Source organism: Falco cherrug, chromosome 17, assembly GCF_023634085.1.
Source record: "Falco cherrug isolate bFalChe1 chromosome 17, bFalChe1.pri, whole genome shotgun sequence".
Classification (NCBI taxonomy): Eukaryota; Metazoa; Chordata; class Aves; order Falconiformes; family Falconidae; genus Falco; species Falco cherrug.
In genome coordinates this window covers 5,996,794-6,024,625 of record NC_073713.1, presented here as the reverse complement: position 1 = coordinate 6,024,625, position 27,832 = coordinate 5,996,794, and the positions used below count along the sequence as shown (strand labels likewise).

Genomic DNA, 27,832 nt, shown 5'->3' with positions numbered 1-27,832 from the left:
GGAGAAGGTCTGGGAATTGGATGGAATATATACATGCAGATATGTCTTAGAAATAGGGCAAAAATACACACACACACATAGATATATGTATGAAGATGAATATATCCAGTGCTGCAAGGTCATACATGGGGTCAATACAACTGCCCGTGGTCAAATCTCACCTTGGCAGCACAAGTTGCTCCAAAACATGCCCCTAAAACATTATTGGTGTGGGGTTTTTTAAGAAACCAACAAAAAACTGAGTTAAAATAGCCTCTGTGGACACACGTCCTACACTGACCATTTCCTGGAGATGTTTCACCTTGATACATGTAGGGATAGGTTCTCCTCCCTCAAAATTTTATATCTTTTTATTTTTAAATAAACCAGCTTCGGCTGGTTCCGTCTCTCTCTTCTTGCTACATCACTGCGCCCATTTTTAGGTAATTTAATGCGATGGGGTTTTTTTTTGGTGCACCTCAACATTGGATGCATGTTCAGTCCCCAAACTGAAATAACCCAAAACATTGCTTTTCGTGGTTGCTCATCCCGGAGCGATGGCTGTTTCTGGCTACACTGCAAAACGGGTTTAGAAATCTCCAAACAGGGCTTTGCACAGCCTGGAATTTTTTTTGCAGGGCTCTCCACAGACTGCCAAGCCACTCTTGATTTAGAGATGTTGCGAAACTCTCTTCCACGAGCTGATATCAGGCACAAAAAACCCGCAGGATTTTACTCCATCTTGAAACTGTCTCTTGCTTTTCTAGGGAAGTGGTAGCTTTTGCACGTGGACGTGCATTGCTTGTGCTTCTTCCCTTCGTGATAGGTCATCGAACGTGACCACCTTGAGATCTGTCATACTTGGAGAAAGCTGCCTGTGAACTGCCTGGTGCTGCTTCATTTCTGGGATGGAAATCCCTCTGCTCCACATCCCAGGGGACATGCCAACCAGTGGGGAAGGTGTTTTGCACTTTGCATCATCAGAGGTGGGCAAAATTGCCAATTACTTCTTTTGACCCTAAAGATTTGCTTTGTGGGCATGCCAGGATGGTGCCAATGACCTGTCGACCCACATGTTTGCCATGGAGACCACCTGTGGAGTCTTTCTGGACAAAATAATGGGATTTGGGGATGTTTCCTGAGGTCCCCACAAGAGAAAAGCTCCATCCCAAGCACCTTGCAGCAGCAATGGGTACAGTAGGAAACTTGGGTTTCTATGACAGGGAAGCCACCAAAAACAATCCAAAGTGTCCTAAATCATTGCTATGCATCACCCTTTTTGGAAAAAGCTCTTATTTTGTCTTGTTTCTAGGACAAGAGCTGGCCATCACACTTGGAACAAGATGGTGCCAGCCAAGGACACAGATGCTATTGCATGTTGCACCGAAGAGCAGTAATTCCTGCAGAGACTGCAAGTTCTGGTGCACAAACCAGCCACTGGGCTCCACTGCTTCCAGCAAACACGCTGACCCCAGGGCATTTGTGTGGGAAACGAAGCAAAAAAATGGGCAGGGGTCTGTTCTCCCAGGGGATCTATGGAAAAGGTCCCAGAGAAGGTCTCACAAGGTCTACAGAGAACATTGCCAAGATGGCCAACACTACAAATGGAGCCCAAAGAGGTTGCCCAGGGTGGTAGATCTTCATAGTTTGTTCCTCACCCCCTACCTTCTCCCTGTCCCCCAAAAACCATCTGCCAAGCCCCAGCTGCCTCTACCAGGTTGTCCAGCTCAGGGTCATCGCTGAAGAAGGGCTTGTGCTCCTGCTCCTGCTGGTGAACAAAGTTCTCTATGTCGACGTCAAAGCTGGCCGAGGTGATGCACTCAGAGCCCTGCGTCGCCTGCTCGCACTTCTCAAAGAGCAGAGTCAGCAGCGGGAACAGCGGGTGTCTGCAGAGGACAAAGGAGACCCCCCATCACGCACACTGGTTTAGGTCCCATGTCCATTTCCACCCCACACCATCCATCCATTCCCTCCCAGCTTGCAAGAGCCTGGTGGTGCAAACCTCACTTCCAAGCCAATGCTGGAAGCGCTCCCTCCAGACCTTCCCCAACAACAAAAAAAGGTTAAAAATTGCAAAATTCACCATCTTCTCCCCCAGGCAATGACCTCTCCCAACATCTTGGTGCTTTCCACCCTTGCACCAAAGCCGGCATTCCCAAATGTTTTGCCATGGGCTTTGGGGCGGCTGTCTTGGAGGCATCTGCTATCCTGGTGGCTTTGCATGTTGGGGATCGACTCCAGCACCCACTCATCTCTCTTGGTTGGAGATGCCAGAAGGAGGTGAGCTGGTATTTCTGCGTGCCCGCAGCATCCTATGGACGGATCTTGCTGTGGGTTTCTCCTCCACTGAGAGGTCCCATCAAGCACATCCATGTCTGTCCATGAAGACAGGTCAAACCCCACTTCTTTCTTACACAGGATGATTCTTGGAAAACAAAGATTTGCAATTCTTGCAAATCCACAGTTCACTCTACGGATTCAAAAACAGGCTCGTGATTCTTGCAAATCCACAATTTGCTCTGACGATGCTAAATTGATGCAATATAAAATGCCAATATACACACAACACCAAAGCACGTGGAGAAGAAGGGGATGAAGGCCACGAGGCACTGCAACCCTCACTGAGCCTCTCCAGCTGTGCAAATTTAAAAAAAAAAAAGAATTTATGGAGTCTTTCAGGGGAGGCATGCAAAATTCTGCTCCAGGGATGGTCCCCCCCAGCACCCCCATTATCCCAGCGCAATGGGATTTGCTCCACCGTTTTATCTCCAAAAGATGGTCCAAAAGATGATTACGAACCACTTCCCGCCAGTCTTTTCTAAGCCGGAGCCAGGCGAAGGGGTTAAACCCCTCGGCTAAGTCTTCATTTGCAGCCGCTAATACTGCAGCATATTATAGTTTAATCTGTCCTGATCCCGGTTTAATGCAAGATTCGCTGAGGCTGGAGCAGAGAACGGGGAGGTGGGGGGCGGGGGGAATAATTTCATAATTTCGGCAGCCCCGCCGGGGCTTAGCTGAGGGATATGAAAGGCAAATTCCAGGCAGCGGGCAGAATTATTGGGGCTTATCAACCGGCAGCTCAGTGGCAGGTGCCCGCTGCCATTTCCAGAGCCGCTCCATCAATTAGGAGCAAAGGCACGGAATTACCCCAAGGATGGGCTGGGGAAGGGGGGGTTGGCTGTTTGGGTTTTTTTTTTGGGGGGGGGGGGGATATTGCATCCTCTGAGCAATTTGTAGCCCCTTTGCTTTGAGGGGGTTGCATCAACCAAGGGGGGATTAAAGGCGCTGCCAGCATCGCCCCGCACTCGTCGGTGTTAATAATTGGGGCAGCGCTGCTATCGACCCCCAGTGTCTGGGAGTGCTGGGGGGAGAAGGGGGGGGCACATGGCACATTTTCAGTTGGAAAAAAAATATGAACTAAAATAATCCAAAATAAAATAATTAACTAAAATAACATAATAACCTAAAATAAAATAATAAAACTAAACCGATCCAATCAAAGCAAATAAAAAAGAAATGAAAATAAAATAAAGAATAAAATATAATAAAACAAACAAAAAAACCCCAAAACCCAAACCAAAATGCAATCAACTAACATAAAAACAACTAATAACATAAAACAAAACAAGGGGGAGGCGGAAAACCCGCAGGGGTGTGTTAAGGGAGAGCACTGAGCCCCCAGCCCAGCGCAGTGTCCAGGAGCGGTGCAAGCGGGGTTTCTGCCACCAGCTGGATTGGTGTTGCAATCTTTTTTTTTTTTTTTTTTTTAACTTCTTGCATGCAAAAAATCATTGCAGTTTTCTCCATCGCCAGCCTTCCTGTGGCCATGGCAGGCAGAGGAAGGGACGGGCCACCACGGGGGTTTGTAGGTGGAGGTCGTGATGTGAAAATTGAGAGCTGAATCCCATCCTTGCTCTGACATTTGGGGGGGGGGGGGGGGGAAAGATAGATATCCAGGATAAACAAGAGGATTTTCCACACTGCAGGTGTTACAGAGGTAGAGAATCACCCCTACAGCACAAGGAAGGGTTTTGGGGTGGAAAAATCTGCTTTTGCCCAATACGGTTTTGCAAAATCCCCCCCCCCCCCCCTCCTTTTATTTTTTTTTTTTTCAGGGAATCCTCCTAATAAAAGGGCTGAACCGGCCCTGACATTTTCCTGCAGGAGAGAGGTCGTTTGCAGCCACTAATAAAAAGGATTCGACACGGGCTAATAAAGAGAAATGAATTCCTCTAATGGCCTAATTTCGCACCTTCAGCAGGGCTCTGCCCGCGAGCTGGTGGCATCCTGGGCACGCCACAACATGGATTTTTTTTTTACCCAGCTCCAGTATACCCCTTTCCCCCTAAAAAAATAAAATCATCCCAAAAACCAAAACCAAACAAAACTTAATGCAAAAAAATTTCAGCCATTTCCCACTTGGAAAAATCCAGTTTGTGGTGCTGGGGGGTTTAAGTGTCAGTTCCTGCAGGAGCATCTTCTTCACTGGTCCAAAATCCGTCGGGAAGTCCCAGCCCCGCTGTTGCATAAAGTCAGGAAAATCCATCAGCTGGGAAAAACCAGGGATGCTGCTGGAGCAGCCCCTGCGAAGATGCTCTCACGCCAGGCAGGGAGGGGGAGGATTATTTTTTTTTTCTCTTTTTCTCTTTTTTTTTAATGGATGATAAACCTCCCACTAGAGCATAAAACCCAGTGGGGTGACTCGTCCAGCATTTTTCATATTTCCCATCGCGTTTTCCCAGCGATTTCCCTCCTGGATCATCAACTGACGCTTACAACTGATGCCTTCTGCCTTGGTGCAACTACTGAAAATTAACAAATATCCATCGTTTCTAGTGGAGGGGCTAAAAAAACCCCTGAGACATACACAGTCCATATTATCTGCTGTAGAGGGGAATATTCCAATTTTGCACACAGCAAAAAAAGGCTCGTTGGTGTGGGTTTAGAGATAAAAATGTATCTGGGAGATAGTTTCGGCTGGGACACAAAAATAAGCATCCAGGTTTGGGCAACCAAGTCCACGCGTCGGACCAACCAACAATTTTTTCCCCACTTTTCAGGGTGGGAAATAGCTGCAAATAGGTGTTTCTGGCATTTTTTTGACCTTCAAATAAAAGCTGTGGAAAGTCCAAAGGGCTTTTTGGTTTCTGTTATCCCAGGAACGCTGCAAACCCCTCACCGCAGTGCAAAGGAAAGGGGGGGGTGGGTGGTGTTCTTGAATGACCCTTTTTGCCTGGAGAAAATTATTTCCACCATTGGAAAAAAGTCTTGAGACCCACTGCGAATAATCCTTTGCATTTCCTGGGAAACCGGCGGGTTTATTCCATGCCTTCATCCGCCTTGCCAGACCTTTCAAACTCGTAATATTTGATTATTTGGAGTCAAAATATTTTAATTCCTTCATTTCCAAGCTGCGTTTTTTTGGTTCACGAGCCCCCGCAGCCCTAGCCATTAACAGGGGGTTAATCCTTAACCTTAAACCTTAATCCTAATTATATTATAATATTATACATTGCTGTTTTACATCACTACTGTATACATTATAATATTGTAAATAATTACTTATCACTTATATAATTACAGATCACTTATACAATTATACTATTTACATAATTATAATGTTACTTATTGCAATTAGACAGTAACATTACTGCATATATTACATTATATATTATTATGTCCAAAGTATCAAAAAAAGGGGACTGAAGGGGCTCATCCATCCTGCACCTGCAGCTGCCCGCACCCCGTATGGATGCATGAACTTCATATTCCAGGTCAATACATGACTTACTCCTTCTGGGTTCTTTTTTGGCCCCAAATCACATGGTTTTGAAAAAAAAAAAAAAAAAAAAAGGGTAATTTTGGGGTTTGGGGGAGCGACTGTTTTGTAGTTGGGGAGATGCTGCAACACCAGGTCCAGGAAGGAGCTCCACCCCGTTCTTACCGATAGTTCTTCTTGCTAGAAAGGATCTAACCGCTAATCATCCCGTTCCTGTATGTTAATTAATGCATTAGAATAATAATGAATTAATAATGCATTATAATAATGACTTCATCAATGATCCGATGCATTAACCAACGCATTTAGTTAACGCATCGCTGAATCGATGCATTAGTAAGGCATTACAATAACTGACGCATTAACGAAATAATGCATTAATGAATGCATTAATTAATTAATGCATGCTGACAGTAGCCTGCATCCATCACCTGTAGACGGCTCGCTTGTCGGCCTCCAGCTGCGCCTGGGGGTCGCCGGCCGTGGCGGGTACCGGGGGGTTGGTGGCCACCGCCGGCGCAGCGAGATGCACGGGCTGTGCCTTGGTGGGCTGCTGGGCTGTGGCCGTCATCTGAGGGGGGGAAGGAGAAAATAAAGGAGAGGGAATAAAAAAAGGAAGAAAACAAAACAACGCTGGGGTTTGTCGCACTTTTCCACTGAGTTGTGCAGCCTTTGCGTCAGGTTTTTAAAACTGAGGAGGAGGCAGCCCCGTGGTGGGGCTCTGAGCAGGATGGTTTGGGGGGAAGTAAAAATATATTTGAATTTTTTCTAAGCCTGGAAACAGCAGGTTTTTCCCACTTTTTTTTACTTGGGGAAAATACAGGAAAAAATTCCAACATGCTTATTGCACCAGCAGCAAAGCAAAGGCGGGGGGTAATTTATTAAGGGATGCTTTGCAGAAGCCCCAGATTAAATCAGCTGCAACGCTGCTGCTCGCCAAGATTTTTTTCAAAGCAGGTATTATTGTCTAGACACACAGGCATTTGAAACTTCCTTCCAAAATTACATGAGCCTCTTCCAACTCGCCAAGCCCAGGAATGAGTCATTTTTGCCCGCTGAGAAGCCAGCCAGAAAAAAAATCCAACCTTTTTTTATTCCCCCCCCTATGCCCTGATCACCCACCTTCAACCCCGATGCTGCCCCAGATCCCAACGCTGAGCCAAATCACATCGGCTATGTCAGAAATCATTCCACTAACTCACGTTTTGTTTTTTTTTTTACAAAAAGTTGTGATTTAGTTAGATATATATGGATTTACAATGTGAAACGCGCGCGTGCCCCTGCCTGTGCAAATCACTGGGCATCCTTCCAGCATCACCCCCAAACCCCCACCCCCCTGTGTACAGGACTGCATCTATGTAGGGGGCAATCACCACTTAAAATTAATTGCACTCAAATCTGAATTATCTGCAGACAGGTCCAAGATCTGCTGTGCAACACGTAGCTTTACCTTTGAAAGATTGGGTTAAAAAAAGAGAAATTCCGGGAGAATTTGGATCGATTGGGGTTCAAACGCATCAGCAACCCCCTGAATGTGGTGCGTTTATCCCAAAATCTCAGTGGAAAATTAACGCAAAGTGGGTGTCTCACCTGCTTTGGTGTCAAAATGGTGTAAAAAAATTACCATTTGCCTGTTTTCACTGGTAAATTTTTGACATACCCCCCCTTGAGCTGGGTAGGGAAAGGAAGCCTCTGCTCTTGCTAAATGTAATTTATTTATTTTATAATATACTTATACATTCATTTCTGTTTAGCTATATATAATTAAAAAAACAGATATTAATTATTTTTTTTGGTTTATACGTATATATTTATTTCTGGCTTTATATAGTAAGAAAGTATTTTTATATGATTTATTTACTTGCCTAACTACTTATATATTTACTTCTGTGCTTATGTACACAGAAATAAAATATTATTTAGTATATTTTATCTATTTATTTATTTATTTAATATCCTTCTGTAATCCTTTCTGTGGTCATTTATATATAAACAAAAAATTATATATATATATGTATATATAAACACACACACATACATATATATAAAAATACGTATATATTATACATGTGGATGCCCACAGTCTTCACCAGCCAAACCCACCCTTATACCCAGGTTTTTGCCACGAAAAAAGCAGATTTCTCGCTTCCCTTTAAAGCTGCATAAAGCCAAGCTGGGCCAAACCCATGACACCTTTGCTTTTAAAATGTTTGACTTTAATATATCCTGCCTGACCTTTTGCTGCCAATACAGCGCCTTTATTTTTTTTTTTAATCTCCTTTATTGTTCATAACTCCAAAGTTTGGCTCTGGCACCTGTAAATTCACCCAGTGCTATTTAATTTCTCACTCTCCCAGCCTAGAAGAGGATTTCCACCCCTTTTCCCTTCCCTGCTGCTAAATAAAATAAGCGAAAATTTGGGGTTCCCTCCCCGTTCCTGTCTCCCGTTTGGATTTCTCTTTTTCCCCCCTATTTTCTAAGCCCAAAAGGCAAGTGGATTTTGGGATGCTCCAGCCATGCCATCGAATATCCCCCCATCCCCTTTCTCTTTTCCCCCTTTTTTCTCACTGTTATCTCCCGTGAAAATTACTTTTTTTAAGGGGGAAATGGCTTTTTATTCTCGCTCGTTTTTCCTTTTTAATTTTTTCCCCTCGTCACGTCATTTACCAGGATGCTGAAGCCTTTTTCGCATCCTGCCCCGAAATCCTGCCAAGTTGGCTGTTTCAAGCCAAGTCTGCAACTAATTGGGCTATTACCCCCTAAAAAAAAAGAAAAAGAAAAAAAAAGCCTCCTCTGCGGCTCCGTCAAAGCCATTACCTCACCTTGTACTAAAGAAAATACCAAAAAAAAAAAAAAAAATAAGCTCAAGTCAGCGGAAAAAAAAGAGGTGAGAGGATGCTCAGATAGGGATGCTGGACACGGAGGAAGGCAAAAATGCAGCCAAAAATGGCTTTACAGGTAGCAGGTGGGGATGGGAAAGGAGGAAAAAGGCAGCAGGATCCTGGCTCGGGAACACGAGCATCTCAGCAGGTGGAAAACGGGGGAATTTGGGGGGAAAGGGGCTGGATTTGGGTATGAAAGTTGCAGGTGTTGAAAAAAAATGCAGGTGGGGATTTATTCCCTGCCCCACCCAAAATGGCCAAAATTATTTGCAGATGGGGAAAAAATAATAAAATTAAAAAAAAAAAAAACAACAACCAAAAAGGGGTGAAAAAATGTACAAAAAATCAGGTACAGTGAGTATGCTAAAAAAAAGTTAAAAAGGTTAAAACCCATGCAAAATAATTACGTTAAAATATGTAAAAATGTAAAATAAAATGTTAAAAAATACGATTAAAAATATGGTTTCAAATCTTTTTAAAGGAAAGGAAAAAAGAAGGTAAAAATAAAATTGGGGTGGTGGAAAAAAGGCAAACCCCCCCCCCATGCTTTTGTGCAAGACTCCCGGTTGAAGCTAAGATTTTCGAGGCGCGCATCGCTCCGTGATGTGCATCACCTCCCCGTCCCTTTGCAGACGGGATTTCTGGGATTTTTGCTTCTTTAGGAAGAAAATCCTTTGCTGGAGCGAGCGGCTGCTCACCAGGCACCGCGGGGGCTTCCCACAGGTTTAAACGCGATAATCCCCCTTGCTTTCGGGTTTTTTTGAAGGCTATGGCCAGATACATCAAGTCTAGAGAGCGACCACAGGGAAGAGGTCTTCAGGGCAAGAAAATCTCCTAAATCAGCGATATTTCCCCTGGTCCTGAGCATTGCACTGGGAAATTTCTCTTGGGCCATCACCCGTGCTGAAATCTGGGGGTCTGAGCCCAAAAATGTGCCCAGGACACCAGGAGTTGGGGGTTTTCATTGATCCTACTGAAAAAATCAATGGCATCAGGCAATTTTTAATCTGTGATTGTCTTCAAAAATATTTTTTATCCTTTTTAAAAAAAAAACTTGTATTTTTATATTTTTCCATCGTTGTTCCTGATATAATCACCTAAAAAGCACTTTTTTTGGGGTGGGGGTGGTAAAGCTGCTTTTATCCCTTTATGTGTGGAAAATTCTGAAAAGTCAACATCGCCACCCCATTTTTAATACTTTTAAAAAATATAGTTATATAGCAAGTAAATGAATATTATTATTTTTTTCAGTTGTCCATGATGTAACCGCCTAGAAAGCACTTTTAGGGGAGGCAAAGTTGCTTTCATCATTTTCCATACCTATTTTTAAAGCAAGCTCTTTCTGCTAACAATGAAATGGCTGAAGCCTTTCTCTTAGCTTTTTCTTTTAATTTATTACGGAAAACATGCAGATTTTTATGCAGACTCTTTAATTTTCAACAGGTAGAGTTGCCTGGCCAGTGTGATCACGCTCGGTATAAATGATGCTCCTTATTACCCCCTTTAGCAGAACCAGGTGATTATTAGATCTTTTTTTTTTCCTCCAAAATGCTGCTTTTCCCACCATTTCTGCTCCCTTTTAGCCAAATGCTGACAGTGAGGGTGATAGCTTGCATAGCCTCTGCAGTAAAATATTAATGCAAAAATCCTCCAAACCCCTATTTTAGTACTTTTCTCGCCGAAACAGTCCGCTTGAGGAGGAAGAGCTGGTTGTAGCTCTGATAAATGATTTTTTTTTATTTCTCACCCACCCTCCCATCTAGGAAAAATCCCCCATCTTTAGGAAATTTGTGCAATTTACTGTTCCAACCCTTAGAAATCCCAAATTTCCCGGTGAAAAGCTCACAGCAGTCACAGCGTTGAGTCAAAGAAAAAAATTTAAAAAAGCAACTCTTGGCTGCAGCTTTTTCTCCAAACCCACTAAACTGCAGGAAAAATGCTTGAGCAACCCCCTCGATAGAGGGAAAAAGGAAGGATTTGGCCAAAACCACTCCTGAGGGTCCCCAGAATTGAACGTATTGCGGTGAGGGGCAGGTAAGGGCCACGAATGGGGAAGGTAGAGGGGACGTCTCCATAGGATGCCTGCAGAAAATCTCAGCTATTTCAGAATTCCCTTAAATTGCCCATTAGGACTAAAACGGCGTTGCGGCTCCCCGCCGCGTAAGCGAGAAAGGGGGCGTATTTCAAGGTGGGGGGGAAGGAAAAAAAAAAAAAAAGGAAAAAAAAATTGGAAAAAAACCCCCCACCTTCTCGGAGCAGAGCAGTGAAGCGAGCAAATGATGACACAGAAGTTGGAGGAGCCATAAAAACCCCACCGAGGTGTCATTTGTGAGAAGTGACCTTTTCCCACTGAAGGAGATGAGCGGAAAGGAGACCCGGGTGGCTTGGTGGGGGGGGGGGGTGTTAAAGTCGATTTATTTATTTTAGCTTGCAGAGAACAAGGCTGATTTTTTTTTTTTTTTTTTCCTGGGAAGGGAGATTTTTGTGCTTATGCAGCCAGCAAATGGGGGAAACCCTCAAAATTTCCCATATGAACCCCCCAAAAAAGCTGCTTTGAACACGGAGCCGGTTCAGTGCTCAATCCAAATCATCCCCATTCAGTCACTGTAGCCAGGAAAGATGGAATTTGTGAATTTGCCCCTCCGAAAAATCTCGGGATGGTCTGCAAGGCATGGAACTGCCTCCAAAATCCAACCCCAACCCCACATCCAGCCCACTGGGGTGCTCCAGTAGAGTTTCTCTTGGACAAGCCCTTCTTTTAATAACTTAACTCCATAAAGATGCTCAGAAAAGTTATTCAACCCCTTAGAGCAACGCTGGAGGTCAAGTCTTCCCCCTCTCCACCACCAGGTTGCCAAAAAACGCCGTAAAAATAAACCAAAAGGCCATTCCTATGGCTAAACCAGGATGGGTTCAGCCAGATGTTTCCCCTTTCCATCTTACTAACCCACTGGCTGCAAACACGCTGGTGTGTCACCTCTCCAAGACGACCCCATGACCCCAAAATAAGCCAGGAAGAGGAAAAACCCCCAAATTGTTGGACCCTTCAATCCTGGAGATGGTGTCAAGAAGGGTTTAAATTTCTGCCAGTCTCTGAAGAGAACGTTTTGGGGTGAAATACTTCGTAACGGTCATTATTTTGGAAGGCAGGATAATTAACGCAGGAGCTGGGTGTCACAGGGGGTCTGGAGGAGCTCAGGGGTGCTGGGGGACACTCACCTGCGGGGTGTCTTGGTAGGGAGGAGGGGGCACCGTCTGGGTGGCCATCATCGTCAGAGCCGGTGCCGGGGAGACATGGTGCATCCTGGGTGGGAGTCACATCGAGAACCTGCGGGCGGGAGAGATGCCATGGGATTAAGGGGGATCTCCCCCAGGAAAAATCTTGCAGAAAGAAGAAAAAAAAAAATGGGGGGTGGGGGGAAAAAGGAGAGCTGACATTTCTCGCATGAGCCCCCTGGCACAGTGCTCCACTTCTGGAAGAAAGTGCTTCCACTTTCTGGAAGAAACCCAAGGTGATTTTGAGGACTATGTGAGATTTGTGATTTGGGGTAAGGAGTGCATCGGGGTGAAGAGAAGAGGGTCACGGGCCAGAAGATCTTCCACTGGAGAGCAGCCAGACCAGGGCAGAGCTCTTGAAGATGATGGCTGCCACTGGCGACCCTCACTGTATTTCCCCCCTTGGGAACCTTGGTGCATCCAGGGCATTTTCTTTCCGCTCCTCATGCCTCTAACCACAGCACCTAAAAGAGGATTTCCATCCCCTTTCCAGTTATTCCTCCTTTTTTGGAAGCAGGAAGACAAGTCATAAATGCAAAACTTTCCGTTTTCTGAAAATATACACTAAAAAAAAAACCCAGAAATTGTGTCTCTCTGCTTTTGGCCACCATGGAGTCACATCCTCAAGCACAGCATGCTCATTCCAAAGGGACATTGAATATCCACTGTTGGGTTGACCAACACAGTTAACTCCTACGTTGAGTTGACCAACGCAGTTGACTCCGGCGTTGAGCTGACCAACTCTGTGGCGACTGAATACACAGAAGTGAGGAAAGAGGGTTCAAACCCTCACTTGATCTGAACTGGGGACCAAACTCTGCTTTTGCACGTCCCATATGGACATCCTGGAACCCAGGAGGCAGTCTGAGACGTGCCACCCTCAACCTCTCTTGCTCTGCTTTCCATAAATTCATAGTTATCTGAGGGGGGAACAGATTTTTTTTTTTTTTTTTTTTTTTTTTTTTGTATCTTCAGGTGCCAGGAAATGGGGAAAAAAAGAGAGGCACCAGGAAGGGATAAAACTGTTGAGGAGCTCTTGGCTGGATGCTGTCTCCAAGGGTAAACCTACTAGCAGATGTAACCAAAAAAGCAACTCTTGACCCCAAAACACCTCCTCTCTGATTATTTCACTCCAGCTGTGTGGTTGCTTCAGAAGAAAAGCCAATAACCTTGATTAAATCCTCAAAAAAAAAACCTGTCCTGAGTCCTTTGTGAGGCTCTGAGCTCTACTTTGAGCCAACTCACAAAGCCACCTAGCAAAAAAGCCCGAGAGCCTCCAGAAGTGCATTTCTCCCTGCAGTGACCCATTTTGGTAAGAGATGACCCCATCCTGTTGCGATGCCCATCAATGTGTTGGGCTCCCCATCAGCTTCTCATCTGGAGAAGAGCCACAGCTCCATCCCATGAAGAAATGCAAAAAGTTGTGTAAAGTCCTCCGATATTGTGAGGGAATCTACCAAAAAATTGCGCCAGCGTCACTTTTGCTGTGAACTGGTGGCACCCAGGATGAAACGCGCTCGCGTGGGGCAGAGGAACGGGGACACCCATGAGTTCAAGAAAAAACAAGGCACATTTGGGGTCTTCAGATAGGTCTCCACTGTTTTTTTGGGGAAAATTCACAATATTTTGGTCTCCTCCACGAGGTCCACAGTTGTTTGGGAGAAGATTCACAACATTCTGGTCTTCTCCACAAATTTTCGGGCTTGACAGGAACCACCAGGTACCAAGTGCAGAGATGCAACGGAAAGCCAAGTGATGTCTGCATGCATCAACCACTCTTATTATTTTGCATTACAAATTAATTGGGTTTTTTCACTTTGCACTACTACAGGTGACCCATGAATTGAGGATTAAGAGAGCACACCCAAAATCCTGTGCATTGGGAAGGTAGACCCGCGTCCTTGCATGACACAGACCTCTTGCAGCGAGAAGGATATTGCATTTATGGGATTAAAACGATGCTTTTCATCTGTTTTCCCCAACAGCAAACTAGTGGGAGGCCAAATTATCCGCTCCTGAGTGAACTCCAGCTTAAAATCTTCAGTGTCCGATGTCAAAACCCAGCTCGCAGCTGCAGGCACGCAAGCATGCGCATCCTCGAGGGGAATACCAAGGGGAAAACCTCCCCACCAGAAATAGCTGCAGCTGGAGAAAAGCAGAATTTAGCACTATAATGGTCTAGACATCTCAGTAAGAAGCTAAAAAAAAATAATTAAAAAAAAAAGAGATGGCTATTTTGGGAAAAAAAACCCTGCTTGGCATCTATTGTTCATGCCAGGAGTGAGCCTACCTCTAGCGCGTGGCAATTTCTGGTGGGGTGCAAGCTTCCTGGACGAATAATTTCCCAGAAGATGGCAGTCCGGAGCCCAATTTAATTGCCAAATATCATCTAACCTGCTAAAATCAAGCCTTTCGCCGAGGCCTTATGGGTGTTGATTTGTTTGGAGAATAGGACTTAGAGCCAAATGTTGTGTAAAAAAAAAAAATAAAAAAAAAAATGATAAAAATGAGAGACAGCTGTTGCCAATAGTGGTATATTTATCTGGGGGGAAACAAATGCACTTGGGTGCCATAAATATCTGGGGAAGCGCCTGGTGCCCGCGGGAAAAGCTGGACGGGTGTTTCACGCTGGAGCCCCCGGCCATGAATCTCGGGATACGATACAAAACTGTCAGCCCCATGGATTTATCGGCAGTCAAATGCAGAGAAAGGTGGAAAGCTGCTATTTTATGCATTAATCCTTTCTTTTTTTTTCTATTTTTTTTATTTTACGCATTAATCTGCTCCTTTCCCCCCCCCCCCTCTTTTTTTCCCCCCACCTCTTAAATCAATTCAGCCACATCAGCTCTTGACCATAGGCATCCAGATGATGGAAGGAGCAGAGCATCGCCAACCCCCCAGCAACCCCCTTGCAGAACAGGGCAAGGCGATGATCAAATCTTGGGCAAAGAGAAGATTTTGGGGGGGCTGGGGGTCGAGGAGGGCAGGAATCGCAGCCAACTCTCAGGGCGCTTGCACCGAGGAACGAAATGGTGAGCAATAAAACCCCATAAAGGCTCCTTCATTTCCGCCAGCAGCAGTACTTTAGGTTTTGGCAGCAACCTGAGATCAAAGTATCCTAAATTTCCTTATGAAATAAAATTATTTCAGCTATTGCTGAAATATCGCCATTAAGTTGGAAATGTATTTCCCAAAGAGCTTGCATCTACCTAAAAGAGCCTCAGATTTATAGGCTGCTTTTTTTTGCCAGCAATATATTATGTCCTCTTTCAGATAAAAATAATTAAAGATTAAGTTGAGAAGTCAAGCTGGTGGGTTTTTTTCAGCGTGGTCACTGATGCCTTAAAACATTTAAAAAATCCAAGTATTGCAGACAGTCATCCACACCCCCCCAGGTGAGTATGACCTCCTTGATTAATGAAACAGCCGCAAAATCACATTAGAAATAGAACTGAATGCAAAAAAAATAAAAAATCATATTGTTGCGACTCCACATTATCATTTTTAATGGCTAATATTATATTAGCTTTGCAAGGTGCAACTCCTCTTTCCAAATCAGTGGGAAAATGGGGACAGTTTTTTCTAGCTCCTTCAGCAGCTTCTCCCTCAGAGCCAAACATGCAATTGATAACGGAGGATCCCACGTCAGAAATCAGAAAATCAGCTTTTCAGGCGTTTCCTCTTCTCTACCCAAAGTTTCAAATTTATTGGAGATACCTGAGGATCTTTTTTTCCAGCCATGGGACGGTATTTCTCTGTATTAAAAAGCAGGCTGCCTCTTCTAACGGTTTGCTTTTTTTTTTTTTTTTTTTTTTTTTAAGAGGGGACACTTTGGAATTTGCAGTGATGCTGTGCTAGCCATGCTCCCTCCCCAGCAGGCTGCAAGTTTTTTTATGTCACCGTCTTCACAGAGGGCTTGTGCGTGCTGAAGTTTATGATATATGCATTCATCTAGGTTAAAATGAAGAAATATAGCTGAGGGGGGAGGGAGAGGCACCTCCAGAGAACGATACATCTCGCTCTGAACTGCCAGCAAGGACAGGTTCACCCTCGGCGGGTGATGCTGACTCTTCATCGGCCATAAAGTGAATCGAGAGCGACCCTCCTGCTCTTCAACTTCTCCTTTCTACCCACCAGCCTTCACCCTTTTTGCTTGTTTTTACCAAAATTCATCCGTCACCCTGAAAGATGAACACAAGCTTTTCACAAGCTATTCGAGGAACCCCCTTGTGCCACCCTGAACTCAGGAAAAATAAACTGAATGCTATTAAATGATTGAAAATGTGGAAGAATCCCATTTTTCAAGACGACATCACCCATTCCCGGTTATTCCTCATGTTCAAAGTTGCTTCCAAGGGGGCTCACACAATGCCTCACCCGAGGCTCTCAGGAGCATCTGTGCAAGAAATACCACCGAGTATTTTTAATTTTTTAGGGATATTTGGTAGCCAAGTTTCCTCTCCCCAAACCCAGGAAGTTTTTTGCACTGGGAGCATCCTTTGCTTTCAGCCAAGATGCTGATTCCGTAAATTCTGATGTCCGTACCCTTCCCAGCATCCAGTTATTTCCCAACAAAAAAGGACGAAGCGAGTCCGCACTTCTGCTACAACCATGGGCTAAAGCAGATGGACGCTGGGTATTTCTGCAGGATAAACCCCAGACCAGAGCAAACCGTTTGGCAATTTTTCTCCTAAAAAAGCTCTCGGCAAATGCATAAGCACCAGGGTAAAAGGGAGAGGGAAATGCCGTGTTGGACAATGCCAAAAAAATCCTGCCAAGCACCAGTTTGGTTCATCAGTGGCTGGGACATCTCCCCTGGGTACGGGGGAAACAGCATTTACTCATTTAATATTTGCAAATCCTTCTACCAACTCCAGCTCCATAGAAAGGGAGGAGCTGCTACAGCGAATTTCCAATGAGAACAACAATTACCGCTAAATATTTCTCTCCTCTCCAAAGATACCCATCCCTAAAAGGCTCCAGGGATATCTATGCAACATAAACACGAGAATAAAACCTGCAAGAGCCAGTCACAGTTTTAGTAGACAAGGTTAATGTACCTTGAACGGCAGCATTAAACAACTTTGTTCTTGGTGTTTTTTTTTTTTTTTAAGTGGAGAGCTGAGATACCTACATAGATTTTAAAGTGTTATTCTTATAAAGAAAGACCATTAAAGCACCTTCCAAAACAAACTGGCACAGGGAAACATCAAAGAAGCATCTTCAAAGTAACCTGGAAATACTTGCAGTTTGTGCAATCCAGCCCCTGGCCCAACGAAAGCTCCCCAAAGAGCAACCTGTGAATTTTTTCAGAGGGCAAATCAAAAAGCTTTGAAGCGACATGTAGCTGAGAAACCCCCCAAAACGCACAAACTTCTCTTGACGGACACGAATTGTCCAGGAGAAGTTTCTGATTGCCTTGACAGCGCTTGCAAAACACAGCGAGCAGATCAATCTCCCAACAGTTCTTCATGGCAAGCAATTAACTGTGAATAATTTATGATCAAAATCTTGCCCGACGCTTTCAAACCTTGCCTCACGCTCTTCGTTCTCCATCACTAATCCCGTGCAGGAGGAATCGCTGAGCACACCCATCCCCATCACACAAACACCAAATCTCCATCCCACGCCAGTCCTGCAACGGGAAGGTCCCAGCCCAAAGGTCCCAGCCGGGTTCAGAGGTGCTTCTTGAAGGACAAAGAAGACGATGGTAGATAAATGTGATGAGTTTTGGAGAGATGGGTTGGAAGAAGAGGCTTAAGTATGGGTCTGAGATTAACGAGGTGCTGGGAAAACAGGAGACTGGGTTTTACACATCTTCTGTCCCACCAGCAAAGGCCACATCACAGCTCTTGCTTCGAGGAAGGGCAGCCGAGAAGGAATATGCTCAAAACCAGTCTCGCTCAGCAAAAATTTCACCATCAGCCACGTTCTTTCATCCCAAACTGACAGCTGCAGTCCTCCACCGATTTCTCAGCTGCTGTGAGTCTTGCAAAGCGCAAATCAGACCAACGCCAGCGCAGAACTCAACAGAGCAGTGTGCCGATGGTTATGGCCAAGGTCCCACCACAACCTGCACAATGACATTTTGCAACCCTGGCCGCAGCCCATATATTTATTTTATAAAAAAATAAACCCTCGCCGTTGCACCCCGTGAGCAACGCTGCCGTTTTTAACAACGCCTTTGGGGGGTGTTTTATTTTGCAAATCAAAGCCTGCGGGCTTCGTGCCAATCTCCCAACACCCGCACAAGTAATTGCACCAGGTGAACACCAACAGGCACCTGCTTTTCGGTGGGCTTGCGGCAATCGGGCTAAAAGCAGCAGGACCTCAGCCGCCTGCAGAAGCGCGGGCGAGAGGGGCGCAGGAGCGTGCAAAGCATTCCCCACCCGTGGGAAAGCCTGGAAAACCCAGCAATGCCGCAGCACACCTAATAAAACCCTCTCCTCCCTTAAATCTGCCTCGTTTCTTGCTACATCCTGCCATCATGCTTGCAAATTTTCCCTTTGGGAGAGGGAAAGAAATCCCTCTGGAGCCGGCTGTTTTCCTCTTTCCCATATGGCAGATAAATCAGCGCTCCCAACTTGCTGAGTTTCCGCTTCGCATCCCTCTCTTGCAGCTCTCCGGCTCCTCCCGGTCTTCACCTCCCCGCTGAATTTCCTTTTAAAATGCAAAATTCCCCATCAGAAATGGCTCTACAAACCAGAAGAGAGAAAGGAGGTTTTCCTTGAGGCATGTCAGGCTTCCCAGGATCAGCAGAGAGTTGTCCCCATCCAAGCCCTGAGCCAAGACACCGACGATCGCAACGATTCATCGCCTCCATTTAAACATTCTTCATTTGCCCACTTAAAAGCAACTTTTCTGCCGTATTTCCAACCTCAATGACAAAAGACAGCTTTGAGACCTAACACGGTGATTTATACATGCTCCAGCTAGCACAGGAGTCACCAATAGTTTTAAACTCCTTTAATTATGCTTAACGACACTATCTTCTCCATTTACTCCAAATGGTAGACCCTAAGAGATGTTCAGCCTGGTCTGAACTTGAGACAATGAGAAAATTTGGGACAAAAAAAGGACTGGGAAGTGTTTACAGTGTGCCACCGATGTTCCAAGGTGGGGTTTTTTTCAACTTGTTTTCCATAGTGACAAAACGTATGACCTGGCCTTGGAGATGCATCTCTGGGGACGTTGGGGCTTCAGGAGGAAAGCTGAAATGGTTTTGTGCCTGGAAAATGAAGGGAGGCCAAGGGGAACCAAGTTATTTCTTGGAAGATGTCTTCAGGATAGATAATTTGTACCATTAACCATTTAGAGCAATGGCAGCCTCCTGTTCCAGAAGGTCATTAGGTGGACACCCAATCACCACGTCATTCTGTGCCTCTAGCGGGAGGTGTCTGGACCTTGCTGGCACAATTTGCTGACTAGGCTGGGTTTGGTCTTCTCGTTGGAGATGCTTTCCAGGACAGGTTGTGCTCGTGTCCTCCACAGGCTCAGTTTATTCCAAGGGGAACAACCCAATGTGCCCAAAGTACGTCGCTGAGCACCAGGCACTGGGCAGCTCGCACCAAAATATTAATTAGAAAGAGAGCATCAAGGCAGGGAGAATCTCCCCAGAAAGAGGACCTTGTGGGGACCCCAAGCCCCCCCAAAGCCACCGGAGAAGTCATTTCAAAGCAAACCTAACCTGTACCTTTGTTAGAAGGGGGGTAAAACCAGACTAATGAGAAATTCAGCTGCTTCATCACATCCTTAATCCTGGGGGTTTTTTTTGGACCAAGGGAAGGTCACCAGCAAGAATCAGGGCTGAAAGGGCAGCCTGGGGGAAATAATCCTGCCGTTATTGGCTGCTCTTTATTAAAAGGGACTTTCAGAGGAGGCAAGACTCAAAAAGCTCAAAGAAAAGATGCTCTGCTGTGCCACGGACTGAAAAAAGCTTTTGGGTTTTCCCCTGAGATGCCCCCACCCTAAATATCACCAGTTTAGGAAGGGAACAGGCACTTTTTCACGATATTTGCACAGACTGAAGGCGGCACCCCCGTTTTCAGTGACCAAAACCTTCCCTTTGCTCCTTTAGGAGGCAACTTGCTGCCAAGAGATTTTATTTTCTCTGTCACCTGCCGGGTGCCCGTGGTTTTGGCACAGATCGACACATCTGTCACTCTGTCAAGCCCTAATTTTAGCGATCAGGGTTGACTAAAGGACTGTGAGACCCCTGGTTTCACGTACATCTTATTTTAAGCTCCGTGTTTCAGTTATTTTTAGCCGGTGACCATTTCTCCACATCCTACTGACGTGCCAAAATTTTGCAGTGATAACAGCCCATATTTCAGGGTATTTTTACAAAAACATATCTGTGTTTTCCTCCAGGCTGGCTACGGCTTGTAAGGCTCTTAACAACATGTTATCAGCACTTGAGTTTTAAATCAAGACTCCCTGAGTTCTAAAAAAACCAAAAGAAAACGTATCAAAAAGGTGTAATTCCCCCTTAAATGCTCACTGGATTTAGGGAATGGGTGATATAATTTGGTGATACAATATGGAGCAGAAATTCCCCCAGATAAAGCCGCACCGAGGTCATGACTCACCGCATCCTACTCGATTAATATGTATAATTGCACAGTTAATACATATAATTTCTTAAGTAATACAAAGCAAAGCCGCCTTACCGTTTGGGGGGTGCTCAAGGAGCTGCTGCCCTGAAATGTCCTCCCGCCGCCCCGAAACCAAGATTTTCTGGGTAGGGATCACAACCTGGGAAAGCAAAGGATGAAATGGTTGAATATTGAGAGAATAATTGAGATATTAAGCTCAGGGTGAAGCTTTCTGCACTAGGGAAGGTCTTTGAGTGGTGTCAGCGAGGCTGTGGTGGGCAAGCATGCTCTTAATGCACTTTTTTTTTTGCAGGACAGTGGGGAAAATAGGAGGAATCAAAGAAAACTTAGGTGGGAGTATCCTCTTGAAGGTAGAACCAGGGCTGATGGCTGAGCTAGATCAGACCCCCAGTGTTTTGCCTGGGCAGGCGTGAACATTTCCATGGAAGGACAAAAAATAAATCAGATTTTTAGCTGTCGAACCCAGGTGTGTCCAGAAAACGAAGGCGTGCTTGCTGCTGGTCTATCCGCCAAGGATGAAGGGTGACGCAGTCTCGTCCCGTCCTTTTCGGCTCCTGGGGGATGGCAAATCCCTGGCACGAGATCTCACTGAGGGTCAGTGGTACAATCCAGGTCTGAAAAGGAGAAAAAAGGGAAAAAGCAATGGAACAGCGTTGCTGTTGGCCGTGCCACCGTTGCGCGCCGGCTGCCGCCATCCCTCTGGTTAATTATAATCTTCGCTTGAGTGTAAATGTGCTTTTATACGCGGGCTCGGATGACGGGAACCAGGGAAGAGCCATTAACTCAAGCACAGGGGAGCTCCCAGCTGCTACTGAATAGGGGAAGGTCCACACAGATGTTAGAGGTGATGTGGCATCTACCTGGGATTTGGCTTCTATGGAAGCTGGGATTTCTAGACCCACCTATGCAGATCCAGTGGGAAAAAAAAAGATGGACTGAGCAAGGATCAGCATGACCGCGGGGGTGGGGGTGGGGTGTGACTGCAGAAAAAGGAATAAAAGAGAGAAAATTCCCCAGATCTCCGAATATACATCACCTCTAGCGAGCCACTCAGATCTCCAATATACATCTGATAAATGTCCCTTGATATACATCACCTCCAGATATTACCTCTATGTTAGGTGATAAACATCACCTGAGATCTCTGATATATGTCTGATATATCTACCTTGATATATATCACCTGGTAGAGAGCTCCTCAGATCTCCCATATATGTCTGATATATGCCCCTTGATACACATAATCTCTGTTGAGCTCCTCAGATCTTCAGTATACATCTGATATATCTACCTTGATACAAATCACCTCCAGACAGCTCCTCACCGATATACATCTGACATATACATCTCTGATATATGTCACCTGGCTGGAGCTCCTCAAATCTCCATTATATATCTGATACATCTAGCACGACGTACATCGCCTCTAGAGAGCTCCTCAGATCTCTGATATATATTTGATGTATGTCCCTTGATACACGTCACCTCTAGAGAGCTCCTCAGATCTTCAATATACATCCGATATAGCTACCTTGATATACATAACCAGTACAGAGCTCCTCGGACTGCTGATGTATGTCTAGTAGATGTATAGATACACACCGCTTGATCTGCTGAGCTGCTCGGATTCAAATGCACATCTGATAGACGCAACTCTAGATACACATCACCCCTAGAGAGCTCCTCAGACCCCCAACATACACCTGAGATACGTACCATAATGCACACCATCTCCAGAGAGCTCCTCTCTGCTTATACGTCCCCAGCAGAGAGCTATACCTTGCGTGGTGAGGCTGCACCAGGGATCCAGTAGAACCGTTTCCCCTGGATTTAATCCCATCCCCAACCCCTTGCAATAACGATGCTCACATTTCCGTGCCCTCACAGCCTGCACCCATCACCGCAGCTCCAAGTAGTATGTACGTAAGTAGTAGTATGCAGTAAGTATGGAGTAGTATGGAGTAAGGACGGCTCCAAAAGACAGAAGTATACAGGGCAGCTTGTATAGGAAGTGCCATTTCTGGAAAACTGGACGTCACTGAGGCCATTGCCCAAGGAGATCTATGGAAGCAGCTGGATTTCAAGGCAAAATGGGGCAGCACCATCCCAACGTGGAAAACCTGGAGTAAGGGGCGAAAGGTCAAGATAGAAGATTATCTGTCTCTTGACTTCTAGGCAAGCGTAGGTCCTACCGAGGATGCTTAGAAGGGGCTCGAGTCCAAAACGCTTCCACCACAACAGCAGCTGAAATATTAAGGATATTTTTGATCAAGAACACACAAATCCCTACGGGCTGGAGCCTTGGAGAGGGATGCACAGGCTGATGCCAAATACACACCAAGGACCCGAGACTTGATTTGCGTTGGATTTGTCTGACAACATGATGAAAAAGTTCACGTCTTGCAGCAATCCTTAATCTCTGTAAAGACTTTCTTCCATCACATGGGAGAGAGTTTTGTCATCTGGGCTCACCCATGTGAACAAAACAATAGGACTGGAGGAAAAGGAGCAGCTAAATAAGGCTCTCCAGTGCTAAAACAGCTCTAGGAGACTGATTTCCATCCTTGGAAGCAATCAGGGCCGAGGTCTTGGGTGCTGTGTGCAGGTAGGACAAAAATATGGGTTTGTGCAGCTTCTGCAGAAAAGATGCCATATCTGTCTCCATCGTGAAGAGCACCAAGAGCCAACTCCACCGGGGACATCTCCCTGAACACCCTTGCTGAGGCAGATAAGTCTTTTTGAGCCGGTGCACACTTTTAGCAACTTCAAAAGGCATCCTTTGAAGTTTAGCGGAGGCCTTTGAAGTCTTCCTGACGCGAAAGGGAATGGAGGACATGCCTCCTTCACGATGCTCCACCGCAGGCAATGCAAACCAGCAAGATACAGGTTGTCCCGGGCACTCGTGGTCGCATGGAGCAGGTGCCCGAGTGTCATAAATCAGACACCATTTATGACAAGCCATCAATCCCCCAAAATGCCTGAATCAATCCCCCCAAAAGCCCGAAATCCTGATCTACTTGACCTGAGTAACATCCAACAGCGGAGACGGGAACCCAGCATCCCAGGACCTCAGCCTGTACCCACGTTGCAAAAAGCCAAGAGCATCCTGGTTAATAAAGATTTAATTAAGTGTGAGGGAATGCTAATAAAGCTAACATTCAGCAAACCAAAACTGAGGATTTCTGAAAAAAAAAAAAAGTCTAGGATTTTAAAGCAAGAAGCCTTTTCCTGGCTCATCACCTTGCTTCCTATGTGAGCAGACCACGATGCTTCCAACCTGCTTGTATCAATGCTGTTTACATTGTGACTATAATTTTTGGATAAATTTAATGCTGGCTCCTCTGACTTCAGCAGAAACCACAAATAGTGAAATGCCCAATAATACTGCTGTTTTCTGCCGGAGTGTTTTCATAGCCTATGCTGCACCCAGGAGCAAGCTGTACAAACCCCACACCTAGGGGACAACTGAAGAAACGCTGTAGGCATGAAAAAACCAGTATAAATGCAGAAATCAAAGCTCCAATTTCAGTTTAACTCTTTAAGGAGCTCCAAGGGCGAGTGCGACTCTCCAACACCCGCTGCCACCTGCCATGAGGACTACTGCAGTAAAAACCTTTGATTTGTTGATTTTTTTTCCCTCCCCACAGTGCAATTTCTGTAGCATCTTCCAGCCGCTGGGTAAGGGCAGGGGCTGGATGATGGGGATGCTTGAAGGTGCAAAGAGCAAGATTTCCATCCTTCCACCTCCCCAGTCCCGCAAGTTAAACCCGGTGATGCGCTAACCCCATCCTTGCTCAGAGAGAGTGAAAAGATGCAAGACATGGCCATACACCCCCAATATTTCTCTATTTCTGCAAAAGCAAAACCGTTTAGCTGCAAAACACGGTCCGGGAGAGATGAGTCCATTGGTGGAGCGCCGCTATAGGCAATTTGCATTATCCAAAGGGGGGAACGTATGGAAATATCGGACACCCCCCACACACACCCAGACGCATACATCCGGGCCCAGGGAACAAAAGCAGCCTCGCTACACCACGCCGATAAATAATGGAAAGTCAAAGTGCCCCGCAGAAGCAGCACCATACTGTTCGGCCTCAGGCGAGACGGAGGAAAATTCGGTACCCATGAGGTCTGGAACAGTGGGATTAATAACACATCAATTTTAATGCAGGGTGGGTTGTGGGGGTTTGGGTTTTTTTTTCTTTTTTTCTTTTTTTTTTCCTGCTTCACAAACAGCAAAGTGAATGTTTGAGCATCTCAGTGGGGGGTTAATGAGGACTCTGATTAGTTATTCAGATTTGCCGATGATGCTGCCTCCATCCGTCCTCGGATGGGGGAGTAACAGGAAAGGGTTTGCAGAAAAAGCTCTTAAAGACGACCTGCTTGGCTTTTGCAGCTCAGGGGGACTCACGTTTTGGGGGGGGCTCATGCTGCAGAGGTCCCAAAAACCAAAATCCTACGGCAAGCTTTGGGGCATGAAAGCACATCTTCCCATCATTTGGGGAGGGGGGTGTGAAAAGTTGCTGCACAGTGGGCCAGGTTGATTCCTGTAAGAATGGTTTGGATGCTTTTAATAAAATTGGTGTGAAACTATGGTCAGAGGCGCACCACCAAAAATGACGGATGGATGGATGCACAAATGCAAGGATGCATGGAAGAACAGATACATAGGTGCACAGATGCATGGATGGAAGGAAGGATGGACCATCCCATAAGGCACCACTTGGCTGCAAAAATGCACCATCTTCCACCGCTACAGTGCTTTACACAGCATCCCATAAAAGTCTAATTGAGCGCTTTAAGTCCTTGTGCAAAAGCAAGGAGCAAACCTCCTTCTTCTTTGCCCCAGAAACATTTTAAGCAGGTTGTGCTCACCCACTGCTGGTGTACTTTGGGGTTTATTTCCAGATTTAGGCTTTTGTTCTTCACCTGCATTAAAAAAAAAAGGGGGGGGGGGTGTACACCTGAGAAAATAGATGGCAGGTATCCAAAACGATGCTGAGAAAAGGCTTAGAGGATGGAACCAGAGCGGTGTTTCGTGGCATTGCAAAAGGGGCTCATCAAATAAACTAGGCATTATTTTAGGATTCATTATTTCTTCATCAAGAAGAAATATTCAGGGAGGGATGTGGTGGTGACAGCACTCTTCGTGATGAATTCATCCCAGTGACGGACGCCAGGCACTTGATATCTAGTTGGGTCTAGAGACCCAGCTGGCTCCTGCTTTAAGCATCACTCAGCATTCAGCGCGGACTTTGGGGGATCAGCTCCCCACTATTCATGTCATTCCCCACAACACCTGCCTGGATCTCAAAAGAAAGCCAAACTGGAGTTATCCATCGGATTTTGCAGATGCCGGGGTTCTCCATCCCAAAGAGGCTCTTTTCCCTGGGACCGCCTCCATATGCTTCGCCTTGGTTTTAAACAGCGCGTTAATTGTTCTGAATTAACAGCTCCAGCTGGAGAAGCAAACAAGCAATTTGCAACCTTAAGATAACACCCAACTTATCTCAAGTGATTTAAGTTTGGTTGGTTGGTTGGTTGTTTTTTTGAGGGGAAATCTCACCTTCCTGGTGGTGAAGACACTGCTCAGAGCTTGGCTAAAATCGCATCACCCAGGCGATGCACGCACCCCTTTAAGCAGCAGCAGCTATCACCAGCCAAGCACACAGCCACAGGAGGAGGTGGGGTGGTGAGCCAAAAAAAAAAAAAAAAAAAAAAAAAGTAGTAAGAACTACCCACATTTGGCTTTACTTTAGAGACAGGAGAAAAATCATTTGTCCTCTTCACTGCTGGACAGCCCAATAGCTCATGACACGGACAGCTCATGAATAGCTTCTCCCCAACACACTTTTTTTCATATCACATTTACATTTAGTTTGAAAATATTCATGCACTCAAAAAAAAAATATCTTTCAAGCTTTACCCCTTTGCCTCCTCTGACCTCTTTCTCTGTTTTCTTTTTTCATTTGCTGCTAGATAGAGGAAGCGAGAAAGAAAGACCACAATTTTTTGTTTACAAGTCTGGATCTTCAACATGGAAAGATATTTTTTTTTAATTGGCATTTTCACCACTTCAAATCCTTTCTAATGTCACCCAGGGTGCAGGATTCAGGAAGGCAAGTCCACCTCTGCCTCCCCACCCTTACATGCCTGGTTACAAGAGGAACCAACGGTGCTGGCAGTGGAAAGGGCTCTACAGAAATGCTATTTCTCCTGGGGGAATGCAGAACTGCTTTGGAAATGCAAGAAAAGCTGTCTATGGTTACAGCCAAGTGTCTTCTCTCGACTCGAGTCGAAACTCCTCTTGCTACCCCTGCCACAGTTGAGTTGGGGGTCAATGTCCATCAACTCCCAACAGCTTTCCAAGGACATCAAGGCTGGATCCCATCAGATGACCAGCACTGTGGACAGAGTCATGGTCCTCCAATAAGGTCTTCTGCCAGGACAGCTGGTCACCGTTTCACAGGGAAAAAGGTGTTTAACTGTGCCCTGAAGACACTACAAAGGGACACTGAAATGCAACGTTGGATCCTTCTCCAATGATCGGAGGCACCTCCAAAACAGACCCAATGTCGGAGGCCACGGGCCATGGTGCTGGTGGGGCAGCCTGGGTCCCCAGGACTTGGCCACGCAACCAGGTGACCTCCCGGCTCACGTATAAAGTACCAGGAGAAGCCATAAATCACGTTGGCACCTTCCCCGAGCACGGCAGCCCTTGATAAAAGCCCAAAATTCAAGGGAGACAGCCTGACACCGCACTATTCCCAGCACACCGTTAGGCAGATTAATCCTTCTTGATGGAGAATTACAATTAGGGCTCCATCTTAAGGAGATATCAGCAATCAGATATCTTATCAAATGCCACCTCAATTATTCAAATAATCCCTGGCTCTTAGATTTGGGTGCTGTTTAGGGAAAGCGGTCCGATTAATGTGCTGACACTTCCCTATCACGTCCGACACCCTCAACTTCATGTCTGATTACGGAATTTGCATTCAATTTAATTTTTTTTTTTCCATCTGGAGTAAATGAATAATCCGAGTACCTACCCCAGCCTTAATTACATTTGTTAAATTAAAAACCCGGGATGTGAGAAATTTAAATGCATGTAGCTCCACGGCCAGACAAACCTGCACATCCAACCTGCCGCAGCCCTGCCAGCTCCTGCTCCAATTTCTCTTCCTTCCCCACAGCCAGGCATCAAAGAAATTACAACTAGAAAACAAAAATTCTTTCTAAACGATGAAACAATAGATGATCTTTTGACATTTCCAGCGCTGTTTGCAGGGGAATGAGAT

At 45.5% G+C, this 27,832-nt stretch overlaps 1 protein-coding gene across 1 annotated transcript in view; it reads right to left on the bottom strand.

Moving 5' to 3' along the window:
- PKNOX2 (PBX/knotted 1 homeobox 2) overlaps positions 1–27,832 on the bottom strand; it is a 90,149-nt gene that overhangs the window by 15,400 nt on the left and 46,917 nt on the right. The window contains exons 2-6 of the mRNA XM_055728685.1: positions 20,994–21,145; positions 20,586–20,670; positions 11,860–11,968; positions 6,190–6,329; positions 1,694–1,865 (exon numbers count right to left, since the gene is read on the bottom strand). Coding sequence (XP_055584660.1) covers positions 1,694–1,865; positions 6,190–6,329; positions 11,860–11,943 — 396 coding nt within the window. The 5' untranslated portion in view covers positions 11,944–11,968; positions 20,586–20,670; positions 20,994–21,145. The remainder of the gene's footprint in view (positions 1–1,693; positions 1,866–6,189; positions 6,330–11,859; positions 11,969–20,585; positions 20,671–20,993; positions 21,146–27,832) is intronic.